The sequence below is a fragment of the Gadus chalcogrammus genome, chromosome 16 (genome assembly GCF_026213295.1).
Source record: "Gadus chalcogrammus isolate NIFS_2021 chromosome 16, NIFS_Gcha_1.0, whole genome shotgun sequence".
NCBI classification, from domain to species: domain Eukaryota; kingdom Metazoa; phylum Chordata; class Actinopteri; order Gadiformes; family Gadidae; genus Gadus; species Gadus chalcogrammus.
In genome coordinates this window covers 9,295,510-9,313,667 of record NC_079427.1, presented here as the reverse complement: position 1 = coordinate 9,313,667, position 18,158 = coordinate 9,295,510, and the positions used below count along the sequence as shown (strand labels likewise).

General features: G+C 50.7%; 1 protein-coding gene across 1 annotated transcript in view; it reads left to right on the top strand.

Annotated features, from left to right (window-relative positions):
* Positions 1 to 18,158, top strand: part of robo1 (roundabout, axon guidance receptor, homolog 1 (Drosophila)) — a 164,731-nt gene that overhangs the window by 102,510 nt on the left and 44,063 nt on the right. The window contains exons 3-9 of the mRNA XM_056610764.1: positions 2,237 to 2,394; positions 8,335 to 8,455; positions 9,805 to 9,943; positions 10,232 to 10,359; positions 15,890 to 15,898; positions 16,970 to 17,094; positions 17,770 to 17,941. Coding sequence (XP_056466739.1) covers positions 2,237 to 2,394; positions 8,335 to 8,455; positions 9,805 to 9,943; positions 10,232 to 10,359; positions 15,890 to 15,898; positions 16,970 to 17,094; positions 17,770 to 17,941 — 852 coding nt within the window. The remainder of the gene's footprint in view (positions 1 to 2,236; positions 2,395 to 8,334; positions 8,456 to 9,804; positions 9,944 to 10,231; positions 10,360 to 15,889; positions 15,899 to 16,969; positions 17,095 to 17,769; positions 17,942 to 18,158) is intronic.

Here is an 18,158-nt window from a genome sequence, read left to right as displayed (position 1 = left end):
CGTCACCATGCGCTTTATTCCCACCACCTGTTCACACGGACAAATGTAAACGATGTTTTGTCGTTAGTCCGGTCGCTGTTTAGTCCCGGCCCAACACACACATCTGGGGAACAAGGGGTCACCCCCAGGGGCGGAAATAACTCTTGTGTCTTTCCAATCCAGAGTACATTAGTGACGCTTTAGAGTAGAACAGAACACACAAGACCCGCCGCATTTCGCTTGTGGCATCAAGATGCCAATCAGCGTGCGAAACCGTAGTCCTATACCTAACTAGAGTCAGCCGTTTTAAGCCATTCATATGCAGTTCATTCATGTGCAGTTAATTCTTGCTGCGGGTTTGATTCCGGGGAGCTACATCACCTTGATGTTCGGCAGGCCTGTGGCTCAGGGGAACAACAGGCCCAACAGGCCTTGGGCAGCTCCACAGATGGAGCTGGCCTTTCTGTGGACGTCGGATGTTTATTGTTTGCATTCTCTGACCTGATTTAACTGAGTGGGCTCTCTTGTTGTTGTTGTGTTCCCCCATGGAAACTAGCTTGCTTGTGGCTTGCAGCTGTACGGCAAGGACACAGCTTGGAAGACAGTGACATCAGTGAAAAAAAAACCTGTCCTGCGAAGGACTTTGGAACAGTATTCGTTGTATTTTTCTCGAGTATACATGTTTGAGTCCCAACTCTATAAACGCGGGGAAGCAAGAGTTACAATTTATTTGTTGTTGCATTACTCATGTCTTCCAAGCAACGGCTAGGATGAGCTCAGAGAGTCTCAACTCCAAGGCAGATCCGGTGTGTTTCGCAGATTAATCTCTCTCTCTCTCTCTCTCTCTCTCTCTCTCTCTCTCTCTCTCTCTCTCTCTCCCTCTCTCCCTCTCTTTCTCTCTCTCTCTCTCTCTCTCTCTCTCTCTCTCTCTCTCTCCCTCTCCCTCTCTCTCTCTCTCTCTCTCTCTCTCTCTCTCTCTCTCTCTCTCCCTCTCTCCCCCCTCCCTCTCTCTGTCCTACTGCTAACCTACATCCAGCAGTAGGGGTAGCCTCCAATTAAGTGTTCAGAGGGGTTAGGCAAAGGAATTTGTTCACTGTCAGGAGGTGCGGGCGCATCAAGTGTCCACCGCTTTGATCCGTGGCGTACGAGCTGCCGTCGCCACGACTGGGAGCATGTCGAGAGAGCGCGAGACAGTTGTGCTGAACGGGCCCTGCCCCCTCCGTTCACCTCCAGCCCCCCTCCCCCTAGAGGAGGAGAAAGTCACACACACACACACACACCGTCGTCATGCAACACATTATATAACTATTCACACGGTAACACGAGGTGTGTTTTTTCGTCAGCGCGTACGAACCCTCGCTGTGCTGACCCGGCCTGTTTGCGGTCGCCTGAATTCTCGGCCGGTTTAAATTTACGAGCGCTTGCTTGCGCTTGGGTATTGTGTTTATGTATGTGCGTGCGCAATATACGGAGGAGCTGGGAAAGGCATTACAGGCAGTGGATGGACCATTTGTTGCTCTTTCATTACTTTTTCTCTCTCATAAGTCAAAAGTAGTTTATCTTTAACGCCACATATTTGAAGGCAGTGGACGGTTGGCCCGCACTCCAAGAGAAATATTTGTTGGCTGTTCTGTGCATTTTCATGGTCCGAGTTTAGGGTTCAGTTATTTAGCACTTCCTCACATTGCAGTGATCTGTTCAAATATCACCTGAATATTGGTCTCAACTTAAGTTACTGTTTTGTTGTTTTTGGGTGGGGAAAGTTTAATATTTTCTGTTGCAGACAATGATCACACTGGACCTGTGTTTGTATGTGTGTGTCTGTGTGTGTGTGTCTGGGTATTTACCTGTATGTGTTCAATTTAGTACAGTGTTAGGCATTGTGTGTGTGTGTGTGTGTGTGTGTGTGTGTGTGTGTGTGTGTGTGTGTGTGTGTGTGTGTGTGTGTGTGTGTGTGTGTGTGTGTGTGTGTGTGTGTGTGTGTGCTTGACACATCTCTCCGAGAGGTCAACATAATTTGCGCTGTTCACAAAGTCCTTGAAAAGGAACGACGCCGAAGGTGGCTGCACGCAGATGGGCCCCGCTAACCATTATTTCCTTTTTCAATTCAATTAGTCACTAAGTGATTAGACTCCAGTGTAATCAAACCATGGTATACTAAAAAGGGCGTCGTATCCGCCAGTCTTCATCCGTAGTTTCGCCGGTATGTCAATTAACCACGTTTTCCCTTCTTCTTTTTTCTTCTTCTCCTGTTCAGTTCTGCGAGACGACTTCCGACAGAACCCCGCCGATGTCATCGTGGCGGCGGGGGAGCCGGCGGTCCTGGAATGCCAGCCCCCCCGCGGACACCCCGAGCCCAGCATCTCCTGGAAGAAAGACGGCACCAACATCGACGACCGGGACGAAAGGATCACTGTGAGTCCTCAGTGAAAAATGACCAAAGTCCAAAAGCCTGAATTCCAATCGGCTCCAAATGTGAATTCCGTCCAAATTCGAACCCAAAATCGAAATATGTGTCATCAATGTCCTTATTTAAATTTGTTTAGGTTATGGTTTTTATATTCAGTCTGTACAACATAAGTGACTCGAATACGCTCTGTCCTGTTTGCTTCTGCTTTGTTATTGTTAATCGTTTTTGTCTGACCTGTCGAGAACGGGTCAAGTCATTACACCGCCGTGTCAATGTTTGCTGAAAGATTGATTGGTTTGCTTCATTATTCACATATTGCAATTACCCAAGTCGGAGCCACTCATTGGAGTCACCACGACCTTTAACGAGCCAGGCTACACACCGGCCCCGCTCTATTAGTCAGCACAAGTGCATTGATTAAGGTTCCTTGGCTGCTGGAGCCGACCGGGAGAAAACGAAACAGAAACAAGAGACAATAGGAAGGCTAAAGGTGGGGGCCGTGAAAGTGGAGCATGTTGGAGCTGAAGTGAAGAGAAGGGTGGTGGTGGTGGTGTTGCAGACGCTCTCTCTCTATCTCTCTACTGCCGGATGGGGGGCGCGCCACTGAGCAAGGCAGCCTATTACTCACCTCTAATGGGGACAGTTGCACCTGGCACGGCATTATCTATCAGCTCAGCACGCTCGCTCGCTAAAGGTCGGAGCCCTCAGAGCCGTCTGAAAGTGTGTCAGCGTGGCTCGGGCCAGAAACTCCCGGGTATTTCTTCGAATCCGGGAAGGGTTTTTTGCATTTCTTTCTCTATAGACATTTGATTTCATTTTTTTGCATTTATTTCACATCTTTTTTTGCTTATTATTTTCTTTCTCTGTGGCTGTCGGCTACTGGGTTTTTTCTTTCGCTGAAGGGATGGGTGATCTTGGGGGTTGGAAAGTGTGTGAGTCAGCAGCTTCCAGCGAGGAGGAGGAGGAGGTACGCCGTGGACCTGGCTCTGGGGCTGACCGTCTGACTCACACTGCTGGCAGTGGGTGCCATGGTTTAGCCTCCTCAGAGCGCTGAATAATGGCTGACCTTGCTCCGAAGAGAAGAGGCTCATAAAACTGTCTTTCTACTCCCTGGAGCACAGCGTTGGGCCGGTTCTGCCCAATGCAGTTTCATGAACGGCGTCGGCGTCGTCGGTTGGTGATTTATCCCGGGCTGAATGTTGTCAGGCAGTAATTGTAGTTAACTGAACGCAGGGCTTTCGCTAGCTGAGGGATGGTTGTGTTTTGGGGTCCGGTGAGGGCTAATCGCGGTTCTTACTCATAACCAATATGGATGGATGTTTCTCTCTCTATCCCCCCCCCCATCCCCGTGTTATAAGCTGGAGAGGCTCAACAATTAGCAGCCCCCCCTCCTGTTTGAATGCTTGGCATTGTAATTGAAAGAAGCAAGTACGTAATCTTGTGTGAATGCAATCTAATCGGGTTGGTTCTTCGGCAGACACTGATGAGCAAAGTGCCGCTACTGAGAAATAATTCCCGACTTCGGAGGTCTCTGATTGATAATCGAAACTGGCCTCCCCTCCCCCTATTGCTCATATTAAGAACCCTGCTAATACATCAATAAATACATACTTACATGAGCTATTAGCTTCACTAACATCATATTCAATATGCTACTTTTCTTGGTCGTGCCAAGCGTGGTACGGCCTTTTACTATTGAAGGCCTGTTCCTTCTCAAATCATAACCCACCATTAACACTTGATAAACATTGTGAAATGCAGTGTTGTTGCACCGCTTTATGGTTCATTCACTCAGTATTATTCCCGATACTTAACCCAGATAACCCCGTCCTGTAATTACATTATATCTAATGCGTTCCAGAACACATTATCCAGTTGTGTGTTCACAAATAGTTTTAAGAACCACATCCTGGGCCCTGCCCCCCCCCCCCCCCCCCCCCCCTCCACACACATGTTAACAAAACTCCCTCCTCCTCTTGCGTAGTGTTTGTGATTTTGTGCAGTGATGTGTGAAATTCTCGAAGTCAACGTTGTAAACGTTAAACGCGTTAGAGCCCTTAAAGGGGCCCATTGACCGGGGGCCGCTGTAAGCCCGGGGAGGGGGTGGGGTGGGGAGGGGGGGGGGGGGGGTGCGTAGGGCCCTCGTAAGGGACAGGAAACGGCTCTATGTGCTGCACAATAGATTTAACAGCATAGCACAGACCTCCTTCTATTCCTCTCTCTCTGTGAAATGAGAGGGGCGAAGAGGGGGTTCCTGTGTGGAGAACCCACGGTTCCCTTCTGGGGCCTTTTATCGTTTCAAGTCGCGCTCTGCGTCTCTCTGTTTGATTGAGCGGGACGACGGATGAAAGGTTGAATAATGGTGTCACCCTTAATGCTTGTGATGTGTGAAGGCTGGGGCCGAATATGGTTCGGGCAAGTTTCTGGGATATAGATTCAAAGGGGGAGGGGGGGGGGGGGGGGGGAGTGGGAGGAGGAGGGGGGGTGCATCCAGCTGGACGACGGGACAAACAGCTGAGGTCATCAAAGCGGGCTCCTCGACGGCTTGATGCCACGGTTATGCATTTGGTTGGGAAATGAAACCCCCACCCGACACCGCCCTCCTCTCCCTCCCCCGGCCTCTCACCCCAGCTAGCACCACCCAACGTGTCGGATCGTGCCGTTTCCCCGGTGACCGGGGAGTAATCAGAGTGACCTAAAGGTTAAGGGAATGCCAGAAGAGCATCACCCTCCCCGGTTCTGTTTCGCCTCTCCATTTCAGTCAGCTGTGTGTAAACCCCTGCGACATGCGCCCGGGCATCTGACCCATCCACCCCATGCCTGCTTAAATAAACCGGTGGTGATGGTGGTGGTGGTGGTGGTGGTGGTGCTGGTGGTGGTGGTGGTGGTGGTGTTGTTGGCTGGGGTGACAGGTTTCATACTGACCCATAAACACGAGGATGTGTGCTTGGGTTTTAAATCCAGAAGAGCTGGCGGAACGCTATTAGGACACACACAAAGACACGCGCACACACACACACACACACAAAGACACACATACACACACACACTTGCGTTAAGCCCCTCACACCTGTAGTGGAAGGCTTTGTCAGGAGCGATGAGGGCCAGAGCGAAGTCGAAGGCGGCGCTTCATATCATGCAGGCGCAGCCTTTTAATTTTTTCCTTCTCTGCTGAGAGCGCGAATCCAGTTCCCGGCAGGCGGAATCACAAACGGCCGAGTCGACGTTCATTGTTCTACCTCCGCTCCCGCGGTCGTCCGGGCTAACCCTCAGCCGTCGCGGGGTGAATACCAACAGTGTGTGTGAGTGAGTGTGAGACGTACTGAATGGAACATGCGGTATTATCCAGCGGCCGATGGATAATACCGCCAGACAAAGGGCAGCGGAGACGGAGCCGTACCCCCCCCCCGGAACGCCGGGATAACGGTCCCAACGCGTAGAGCTTGTGCGCTGTTGTCCTGTGTTTGATCCCACACATGGGAGATCAACGCGGTGGCCGTTGTCTTAACGCCACGAAAGTGTGGGGGGGGGGAGGGGGGGACAGAAACACATTTTGCTCAGAGCTGGCGGAAAAGGAATTGGACTGTGACCTAAAGTGGACCCTCATGGTGAATCCCCCCCCCCCACACTTCCCCCCTCCCCACCTCCAACCCCCACCCCCTCTCTCCCCCCTGCTCTCCCCCTGATCTCCCCCTCTCTCCCCCAGCTCTCCCCCTGCTCTCTCTTCCGTGCGGTGTGCGACCTGACCTTGGGCCTTTTGCGAGTGTCACAGTGTTTTAGCCGTTAAGCCCTAACTCAAACAAACAGTAACATAATGACACTTCAAACCCTCTCCAGCACCACGGGGCACCCTAAATAAGCACAGAACCCCCCAAACCTACCCAACAACACCCCTCTGCCCCCCCCCCCCCCCACACACACACTCTTCCTCTTCTAGTTTGGACCATGAATATTAAAGACCAGAGCGGACCCTGGGAATGTCTTAGAAGACGGAGGAGTGTGTGTGGTGGTGGTGGTGCGGTTGGAGTCGCTGGGGTTGGCTGTGTGCGTTGAGGGGCCCTTGGAGTCCCTTGACTAGGCCCTTGAAGTGGCAGTGAAGGAGTTGAAGCCCTCCAGGGGGGATGATAGTGCAACTCCACCATGCTCAGCTCGCATCAACAGATCGATGCGAAGGACAAGCCGGAGTTAGTCTGAATGTTTGGTTTTGTTTGGGATATCCAAGTCCCTAGGAAGGATCGCAGTATACATTTGAAAAAAGTGGGCAGTTTAGAAGTGGGCAGCCTTAAAGTAAGTCAAGAGGTCACTTTGCCCTGTTGATATACAAGACTACATTTTAATTGAAAATAATTATTTCTAAAGATGCATTTGATACATTACCCAAAAGCATTACCAAAGCCATGCCATGTTTAGTGTAACTTTAGTGTACCAATCTCTTACACTTTTTTAACAGTGACTTTATTGCTTCAGTGTGCTGGTACTGCTGGTTTCTGTTTAGTTGCTGTCGCAATACAGTTGAAAAGAAGTACACATTACGCAACATGTAAGTGGGGGAGAAAAAAGTATCTCTTACAAAAGTGAAGTGCACAGTACCGCAAATTACATTGATTGAGACGTAACATAGCAGGCTGTAAAGTGAACACACATGTACGAAGTACACTCTCCACCAGCCCAAAGAAACCACCGTCGCCCGGGGAATAGCAATTGTCCACTATCTTCACAATGCGCTGTGTGGTTCCGTCAAGTGCACACACCTCAATGGCTCCCTAATAAGGGGATCCATTACACGCATGCAAGAGTGGGGCTCCCCTGTATCATGTGATCTAAGGTGTGCATTTAAAACCATACCCCCCCCTCCACCCTCCACCTCCCCCCTCCAGCCAGATCATTGGCTCAGGGTTACCATTGTCTTGTCTGGGCTGTGACTGGCATGGTTGTCAGCAGAGACAGTGGGCCCGCTGGAGCTGGTCTGGGGGGCCCAGGCTGCCTTTCTGACTGGCCAGGAACAAAGCCGGTCCTCTGGCCTGTAATCAAAGCCCTGGGAAACAGCGGGCCTCGCGGATCCACCTGGACACACAGCGCACGAGCACGCACGCACGCCGCCGGGACATGTGCGCGCGTGCATGTGCGTCGATAACGCACGAGTCGGGGAATTTGAGATGATGAGTGAGCGGACATCGCAGAGCCATCGCGTACGCCGCGCCTCTGTGAGAGTGAGACATTACGTCTTTGTGTTTTGTGTCGAGTCTCACGGTGCGTTTAGACGGGTCCATTCCAGGGAGATTGCAGCCTCGCTGTGATGACTGGGCCGTGTGAAAGCAGAAGGAGGCGGCCCCCTTCTTTCTCCGAGCCGTTGTGCCGGGACTTGACTAATGCTTCCTCCGCAGCCTCAGGTGGCCCCTAAGGGAATCCTCTCGCCGCGGTGTAGTTTGTGGTTTGTGTTCTTTTGTTGTCTGGCTGAGCCAGAGGACGGAATAACAATGATTCAATTATTCAGGCCGCACAGACGGGAATATTCAAACCAGGGCCAGGTATGAGGCTTGAGTTCAGCAGGGGGTCCGTCCCCGGGGGGGGGGGGGGGGGACAGAGGAGCCGTAAGATGAGCCCTCCTCTGTATCGGGCCTCTGCGTTCCAACGCGGTGTTGTCATGCCGCGCTCCTTGAGAGCGACCGGAGGCATCGCTCAAAGCCATCAGCGGGAGACATGAGTCGCGTCCAAGGTTTGGTTGTCTGCAGAGTTCCAGGTTCAGTTTTTTTAGTCGTGATTGCGACCATGGAACACTACGGTCTCTGCATTTAACCCCGTCTCTCGTAGCACAGGGAGCAGTTGGCAGCCCCAGTGCCGACTACAGGTCTCTGTCTTCTCTATGCCTCTGTTTGGGGCTACTGGCTTCTGCTGGTTTATCCCTGGTCCTAACTTCCCTCTGTAACCTCTGTTTCCCCTCCCAGATACGAGGAGGAAAGCTGATGATCACCAACGCTAGGAAGAGCGACGCGGGGAAGTACGTCTGCGTGGGCACCAACATGGTCGGCGAACGGGAAAGCGAGATAGCCGAACTCACTGTGCTAGGTACAATGTCATTTCACCTTTTCCATTTCTGCTATAATCTGTCTGTCTGTCTGTCTGTCTGTCTGTCTGTGTCTATCTCTCTCTCTGTCTCTCTCTCCCGCACACATACACACACTTTCTCTCACACCCATTCTCACACACACAAACACTTTCATATACACACATACTCAAACGTACACATAATCACATACGGTACTCACACACCCATACTCATACTCACTCTCACACACACACAAGCACACACACACACACACACGTCTTGGTGTGTTTGTCCGCAGTGCGCAACGGAGCCCAGATGTTGAGCTTGTGAGTGTGTATTCCCAATGCGGCTAAATGGAGTCAGTGACCCCTATCAAATAGAGTGTGAGACGACCTCCAATCTCACACTTTGCCGTGAATCCCGTGATGACCCCCATCAGGCATCCGCCTCTCTCTCTCCCCTGACCAGCTGTACCCTTTCTCCACCACGGCTGACCTCTGACCCCTTCAATTCTCCCCTGTTCGGATCGAGAACATATCCAGATTGACAAGGCTAGAGCTATCTTTTACCGCTTAGCACGTCTCCACAGAGACATGCTAATCCCTGCCAGAAGGAACCCGGTTTAGAGGAGGTCTGGTCTGTCTTTATAAGTAAATATATGTATATGTAAACACGTAGAGAAGTATTACCAGAGGGATACCGGCGCGTTAAAGAAGGCAGTGCTGGGTAGTTATTATGTCTGTGACATTACAGAATAGCCACACAATGGCTTCCGCAAGTACAGACTCACACTAGGGATAGTTTTTCTTCTCCGGGATGGAAATCTTTAAACAAACACCAAACTAACTTTCAGGTCCTTCGAGAGAAATAAAAAATAAACATTGGAGAATTAAGGGGAGTAGGAAATATGTTAAGTGCTACGCTAAGCGCTTTCTCTAGTGTGTGGTTGTGTGGATTTCACTGCTAGGACTGATGACCCTAAAAATTAAGTGTAAGCATTTTAATAATTGTTATGGTTTTAGTTGTCTCTAATAAGCTGTGAATAGGCAGTTTCAGAAAAACATAAAGAGAATGCATGTCTGATTGCGGCAAAGCAATTAGTCACAATAAACCCCATTTACCATTTATGACAATTGTGATTGTGTATCTGTTTGTGTGTGTGCGTATGTGTTTGTGTGTGCGTGTCGGTGTATGTGTATGCATGTATGTCTGTGTGTGTGTGTATGTGTGAGTGTGTGTGTGTGTGCCTGCGTGTGTATGTGTGTGTGTGTGTGTGTGTGTGTGTGTGTGTGTGTGTGTGTGTGTGTGTGTGTGTGTGTGTGCATCTGTGTACGTGTGTATGTGTGTGTGTGTGTGTGTGCGTGCGCAGAGCGGCCCAGCTTCGTGCGGCGGCCGGGCAGCCAGGTGGTGCTGGTGGACCAGAGCGTGGAGTTCCGCTGCGAGGCCCGCGGTGACCCCGTTCCCACCGTCCGCTGGAGGAAGGAGGACGGGGACCTGCCTAAGGGGAGGTAGGACCCGGCCCCATTGCCTCCTCCACCCTTTCATTACAACAATACCTCCCCCCCCCCCCCCCCCCCGGCCCCACCTCCACCACCTCGCATCCATCCCCTCTCTGTGCTCCCTGGTTCCTACACCTTTGTCGTATCCCTCCCCCAGCTTTGTGTTAGACGAGTTGTATTACAACGTGTTTATTGTCATGTGACTTGTGACTTGCCATGTGACTTGTGTTTTTCGTCCATTGTCACTCACCCCCTTTTTTTTTTTGTATTTTTCGTTTTGTTTTCATGCTGGTACAGATACGAGATTCGTGAGGACCACACCCTGAAGATCCGACGGCTGACCCCCGCCGACGTAGGCTCCTATACCTGCGTGGCGGAGAACATGGTGGGCAAGGCGGAGGCGTCGGCCAGCCTCACCGTCCACGGTAGGACCCATGAGGGAATGAGACGATTGCTATTGGCCAGGACGCCTTGTTAACGGTCCAATAGGAGCTTGGGGTTACTTTATTAAGCCTCATTTAGTGTCTCTTTTGGCACTTTAAGATACTTTTCTATTGCCTGGCTTGGTAGTAGCCCTAATTGACCCTCATTTTGGCAGTGTCGATTACTTTTCTATCAGGCTTAAACGCTTCATTTACCCCACATTTTGGCACTTTGTTGGAACCGTTTCTCTAATTCGAAAGTTGTGGTAGATTTCCACCGACGGCTCACGCAGAGTCCCTCCTCCCCAAACCAGTCCCACTGAACTAGGGTGCGGTAATCGCCCCCTCAACTTGAGCGGCATGCACTCATCACTCAACCGTCCCCTCTCAATTAGTGCATTGATTTCTAATAAAATAAGAGAATGTGAAGATCCATAACGGGCGCAGGGGCCGCTCACGGGGGAGCGCGGCGGCAATCAATTTCATTCGGGGGGCCCCCGCACAAGTGGCTCTGTATGTCTCCTGCGGGTCTAGGACCAGCGACGGTGTGACGCGCGCGCGTGCTTCTGTGTGTGTGTGTGTGTGTGTGTGTGTGTGTGTGTGTGTGTGTGTGTGTGTGTGTGTGTGTGTGTGTGTGTGTGTGTGTGTGTGTGTGTGTGTGTGTGTGTGTGTGTTCGTGTGTGTGTGTTGGTGTTTCATCATGTCTCCCGGGGCCCTCTCCCTGGCCCCCCTGGACGTCCTATTAGCCCGGCAGGAATAAAAAGCAGCTGGTCACAGAGTGTGCACATTCAGAAAGGGCCGCATTCATGGACCTGGGGAGGAGGGGCCAAGGCAACGTCAGAACCCCCCCTCCCCCCCCCCCCCCCCTTAGAACCAGGGAGACACAGAGGTCCATTTAGTGCCGGGCGAAATGGAGGAAAGTTGGGGAACGGGGTGAAGGGGGAGAGTGGGTGAAGGAAGGGAGGAGGAGGAGTAGGAAAAGGAGGTTCAGGGCCTGTTAGACGGCGGGGGTTGGATGCGGGGACAGCGTACGGGGGCGTTGTGGTGTGGATGGAGGCTCACCACTGGAGCCGAACGGGATGGGAATTGGGACCTGGTGGGGGGGGGGGGGGTGGGGGTTTCTGCGGTGAGGTCAGTCATATTAACGTCGCTCCAGGCCGTCTCACCAGGAAAGATAGAAAAGAGACGAGACAACTCTGTTGGGCTGCCAACCCCCCAACCCGCAAATACAGATAGCTCATCTTCACATGGCTGCCCTTTGCAATTATTTCTTCGTTTTCTCCACAAGCCAGCGATCTCTGGATAGCTTTGAGGAGCGAGATTAGGCACACCTGTCAATAATTCCATCAATATGTCCTCCTCCCTTATTGTGTTTTTTCTTTCCACCTCCCTCGTTCCCCGTGATGAAAGCTGAGCTAATGAAATAGAACAGCCTTGATGTGCTGGTTCAATAAGGTGTTCGCTCAGTTAAATCCGTCAAAGGGGTAAAGGCTTCTCCTTAAACTTTGGTGGCACCCACTGGCCTAAACCCTGGCATGTTTTTCTCCAAGCGTTGTGTGTGTAGGAAGAAGTAGAAATACAAGACTGGCAAATGGATTTAACCAGTTACTTATGCTACCATGCCGTGCAATTCTCTTATCTCCCCGAGTTGTGTTAATAGAACAGATCTTTGTAACTAGCTTGAAAGCATTCCAAGAAACCACATCCTTCTTGGAATGTTTGAGTCCATGATAAACATAGTAGTGGAGAATAACAGCAGACAGTAGATAGAAGAGCTGGTCACCTTTTGTGAAATCCCCCGCCGCGTTTAAAGTTCATTGGGTTCACGGTACCTTGACCATCCCCAGGAGGCCAGCTCCGAGTGGCTGAAACTCCGCCCCCTCTCCAAACCCCGAGCTCTACCCCACCAGGGCCGGACAAACCACCGAGGCTGGGGCTACCACGAAGTCCGGTCCCTAATTAAAGACAAGAAGGCCACAGTCCCACGCCCGGAAATGACATGCCTCCAATTACAGGAGCAGGGAAGGGAAGGGAAGCAGGGTAATTGTAGGTATAAACGGGGCCAGAGTGGCAGACCTGATGTGCAGGGAGTGAGATGTAGTTGGGCCTCCTAAGGACAATCGCTGGTGCTGTGCAGGAATGAGGATGTGGGGGGGGGGGGGAGGGTGCTTTGGTCAATGGGAAGCCCGGACGGCCTCCGGGATCAGGGTTTGACCGTGGCTGTCATGTTGAGCAGGAACAGCAGTGACAGTAATGCGATTTTGATTAGAGGATCACGGTTGTTTACGTTTTAGTTTTATTGACTCGGGAGACTCGGAGAATGGAAGGGTTCCAAAGGAGTACGACCTCTGATTCGATAGTTGTTGTTTTTTGTTTCATGGTCGTCGGCGTCTGACAGGGAAGGGCCTGCGTGGCACTCATAATCGAATAACTCCAAGTCTTAACTCGAATTAATGTCAATATTCCAACCACCACCGCCTTCTGTCAAACTCCCTCCTAATAGGCGAAGGCTGCTGAGACCAATTGAATTTCGACTGGATATGAAACCGAGATAGCGGTTCCCACCAGAGCCATTCCCTAATCTATTTATCATGACAGTGCAGTACACGGAAACTGTATTAGTAGGGGTAAAATACATGACGTGACGATAAATATACAGGGCTGGTCCTTTTTCAAAATAAAAGTCACAAAAAAGAAAGTGCAGAGTTGAGAGAGCATTTAACACCTTCCCCAGCTAGATAGTTGGGCTGGAGCAGCAGGATATGGAGGAGTAGTGATGCCAAGGGCTCTGTCTCTCCCTGTCAACAAAGCCTTGGTCCAAAGCCTCATCAGAGAAGGACTGTCTTACATGCGCACGGGTCGGACTATGACTTGTAAATATGTCGAGTCATGTATTCCCCTTGAGAAAGAAAACAAATCACCGGACGAGGTCAATGATCGGTCTGATTTATAGTTTCATTGTGAAGGCATTAACCTAAGCCAGGGGAAGGCATCACTTGATGAGGGTCGTGTGTGTGTGTGTGTGTGTGTGTGTGTGTGTGTGTGTGTGTGTGTGTGTGTGTGTGTGTGTGTGTGTGTGTGTGTGTGTGTGTGTGTGTGTGTGTGTGTGTGTGTGTGTGTGATTGTGGCTCTTAAATACCATTCACATCAGGATTTTGATCTGGGTGGGATTTGTTTTCACAAAGAAAAGACCCAGATTTTTCATCATGTAAATGTGAGGGCAGAATTATAATAACACGTTGAAAAATCGAAATTCAGGCCACAAAAACAATAAACAGTAAGGCTGCCCTCCGCCATGATTTATTTGTGGAAAGGCCTTGAGAGGAGAGTGGAAGTCCCCCGAGCGGCGTTGCTAATAACCCGTGTAAAGGGACTGGAATGAGGGCTGGGGCCGTGCCAAGATGGGAGCGAAAAAAGGCCACCCTTTTAGCGTTCACACGCGGCACTGCATTAACGTCTGTCTGCTCAGCTGTTCTCCTTTGAATCAACTTAAAACATCTGCATGCAGGCAGGGAGATGATAGACGCTAAAACCTCTCCTGGATGTACCACACACACACACAGACACACACACACACACACGTGGAACACATGCATGCATGCATACACACTTCCAGGAATGCATAAACACATTCTCATCTGTATGCAAGTACACTCACACATACATACACACACACAGAACTTCCCACCAGCGTGGACACACAAACACAGACATACCTCACACACGCGTACACATTCACATCCTCCCTTGTGCCTGCCTCCCACTCCATTTCCCTTTATTAGCTTTGAGAGAGGCTGTTTGTCTTGACCATCGTGTGTTCAGCAGCGCCGGCCGTCGTCGGCTGCTCTCCCAGCCCTGATGCAGACCAAGCACGGCACACACAGGGCCTCAGTGTGCGGCCTTCCGGCGCTTGGATCCCTGCGCCAGCCTCAACGGGCCTCCCAAAGGGGGCTCGTATTAATCAAACCTACCACCCCCCCCCCCCCCACCCCCGCCCTCCCCCTCGCACACGCAGCCCGGCCCCCAATGTTGATGTCTGGCCCGAAGCAAGCAGCATGGTCCAGATCCTTTCATAGAGTCAGTGTGTCTCTCCGCGGGCTGCCCCCTGGTGGCTGGGAGGACCAGTCGCTGGTTCCCTGCGATCAGGGAGTGTCGCTAGAGGCTGCTGTGTGTCAGCCGAGACCCCACAGCAGGGTAATGGAGAAGGGGTTTAGGGCTCACCTCTCCCTCCAGGTTCTCTGCTGTGATCATAGCAGCATGGGAAGGTATGGTTTCCTAATTAAAGGCTTAGACACGCATGAGGAGATTTGTGGAGGGGGTGTGAATGGCTCGGCCATTTTTTATGTCTCGGTCTTGTGTGTGTATGTGTGTGTGTGTGTGTGTGTATGTGTGTGTGTGTGTGTGTCTTTGGGTGTGCAAGCATGCATGCCTTTGTGTGTCTGTTTGGATATATGTGTGGGAGAATGCATGCCTTGCTTTGTGTTTGTGGGTGTGTGTGTGTGTGTGTTCGAGCCCGTGTGTGTGTGCGACCCTGTGACTGTGAGTCTGTGTCTGTGTGTGTTTGTGTGTGTGTGTATGTACGCGTTTACGAGTCTGTGTGTGTGTGTGTGTATGTGCCGGCCTCCATGTATGTGGTTTTACATTTACCACCGATCCACCATTCAGGCAGCATCGCCCCTCTTCTTTGGGGGCCTTTTGATGTGCACCTTATCTGCATTTTAAAGGCCACTGATAGGCCCGGGGAGGTGGGACACGGGGGGACATTACTCTGAGTGACAGCGTTTATGTTTCGGTGGGAGCCGTTGAAGCTAGACAGATTAGATAAGGTGAGTGATCGGCCGGGAGAGATTTACGAGAGGAGGGTTGACTGTTAGCGGCGACCTTGTGCTTTTACGATCCCCCCCCCCCCCCCCCCCCCCCCCCCCACCCCCACCCTCAGCCGTACGTATATGAGGGGCTTCTCTGTTCACGGGAGACCCTCCTTCGTTATGATGGAGGGAGACAATGGCCCCTGAAGCCTTGGATTCAGGGGCCATCACGTGTCTGGTTTCTCCCGTCAGGACTGACATGCTATTGTGTTCCTGCTCCTATCTCCATTCAACCAGTTCCAGCGGGGAATGTCATTTAATGTCCTTGTGTTTTCTCTTCGGGGAAACGTCTCCATGTATTTTTTTGAAATGTGATTTCTTCAATTCGTTATTTTTTTACTAGTCTGTACATTTCTTTTAATGACACTGCTCATTAAGTATGGTAATCTGTGTGTAGTAATCATTCAGTTACATAGGTGTGTGTGTGTGTGTGTGTGTGTGTGTGTGTGTGTGTGTGTGTGTGTGTGTGTGTGTGTGTGTGTGTGTGTGTGTGTGTGTGTGTGTGTGTGTGTGTGTATCGTGTACCCCTAAGGGTTTGAGTGTATTACCCATGAAGGCATAGTGCGTCTTATCTCTCCTCTATGTGACATTGGATGCATTATTTATTTATTCATCTTTTGTTATTGTGTGTGTGTGTGTGTGTTTTTTTTGTTGTTTCCTTTTAGTCATATCTGGTAAGTTGAAATGTCAACCGGAGCTGTCACAGCCCCCCCCCCCCCCACACCCCACACCACCTCCTCCATCCTCCATCTCCACCCCACCAATCAGCACTCATGTTTCTGTTGTCACGGGCAACGTCGAAACAGAGGACCTTTATGGGTAAAAAAAAATCGCTGTGCCTGGCCGGCCAAGGTAAAGCCCCATCATTTCATTCTATTATTATGTGTTGTTTCTATGCATTGCACCCCAGCCAATAGCGCGCCACCCCTCCCCCCCCACCACCACCACCTCAACACGGACAAATAGTTTGTGAATTCAACATGGCAGCTCCCAGATTGCTTCCATCTCGTCGCCCAGCCACCTATGTATAAATAAAAAAGCATTTAGTTATGAGGAGAAGTATGATATTTCCCAGATGGCCCTTCCCATCCGCTGAAATGAATGTGTATATTTCGCCCCCACCGGCCGCCCCAGTGCATTCTGGGAGCGTCGCCTCGACTCAGACAGCCTAATGGTATAGCGGGGCTTCTTGTCACCGTCAAGTGGTGCATTCCAAATTGGAGCTGTGATGCCGAGCTCTTATTTTGAAATGGGATTTGTCATTAAGATTCATAGTTCCTGTGCAGCGGCCATTCAGCTCGGCTCCTTCCTTTTTTTTATCGGAGAGTGGCAACCCGAACAGATGGCTCGACTGTATCCCCCATTTGCATTTCAATTTGAATTGACCAGGACACTTGCCCAATGCAAATGAACCGTTACACGAGAACTCCGCCTGTTTCTGTTTGTTTTGCTCATATTGTCCCTAGATTCTTTTCCGTTTGATTAACCCGATGACCTTCTAAAGCAAACTTTTGTTAATCATTCATCTAGAAATGGTGTGGATTGACTCCTCGTATTAAAATGTAACAATAGTTTATAGAAGCTTCTAGTCAAATGAGATTCCCCAAGTTCAAGTTCCCCATAGTAACTGGAAATTAACCTGTATAGTGCTGTTGTACTGTGCTTCTGTATTCCTTGGCTAACTGTCATTCTGTGTGTGTGTGTGTGTGTGTGTGTGTGTGTGTGTGTGTGTGTGTGACCTCCAGTGCCCCCGGCCTTCGTGGTGAGACCCAGGAACCAGGTGGTGGGGGTGGGCCGGACAGTCACCTTCCAGTGCGAGGCGACCGGTAACCCCCAGCCCGCCATCTTCTGGCAGCGGGAGGGCAGCCAGGTAGGGGGGAGCGGATAGTTGTTGTTAAAAAACATAAATCATTACAAAAAATGTTAGTGGCACTACGTAACATTTCAAGTAGCTCTTAGCTTAAAATAACCTGGAAATATCTTTGCTCAAAAATGAATTAGATAATGTTATCGATAAAATGGTAACCTACAACTGATGTATTCTACGAATGATTAATGCTGTTCATGCTGCTCATGTCTCCTTGTTACCATGTTTGTCTGGCATGTATTCAGTTGGTTGCACTCTGCTACCTCAGCACTAGATGGCACTAAATCCTATACACTACACCTTTAAATGGTACTTCACATTCATGTTGTATGTTATAGTGTAGTATGAAGAGGAAAAGGTTCATTTGCCACAGTGTGTTGCCATAAAAACAGGCAGTGATCAAGACCCGCATGCAGATGCGAGAGAGATACAAGCCCCGGTAAAGATATTGAATCTTAGAAATTTGTCCTAATATAATGTCCAAGATTGAATCGCCCTTTCAGTGACATGAGACCCCAAGACACGAGAGATGTTCCCGTCAGAAAACCATGTGTTCCCATTTCCTCATATTGGACATCGCAATCCAAATCTTATTAGATTTAAACTGGCTCCATGTAATCCTATTCCCTTCCCTCTCTCTCTCCCCTGCCCCCTCCTACCTCTCTCGCCCCCCTCCAGAACCTGCTGTTCTCCTACCAGCCTCCCCAGCCCTCCAGCCGCGTCTCGGTGTCCCAGACCGGGGACCTGACCATCACCGACTCGGAGCGCTCCGACGTGGGCTACTACAGCTGCCAGGCCCTCAACATCGCGGGCAGCGTCATCACCAAGGCCCTCCTGGAGGTCACAGACGGTGAGCTGCCAGAGACACACCGCACACTTCAGCTGTCTCCTGTGAGAGGCTTCTCTTTCCTCCTCTTCTGCTGAGTGGGAGAATCTGGAGGGGAATAAGCTATGTACCACTGTGTGTGTGTGTGTCTGTGTGTGTATGGGTCCGTCCGTCTGACTGTCTGTCTGTCTGTCTGTCTGTCTGTCTGTCTGTCTGTCTGTCTGTCTGTCTGTCTGTCTGT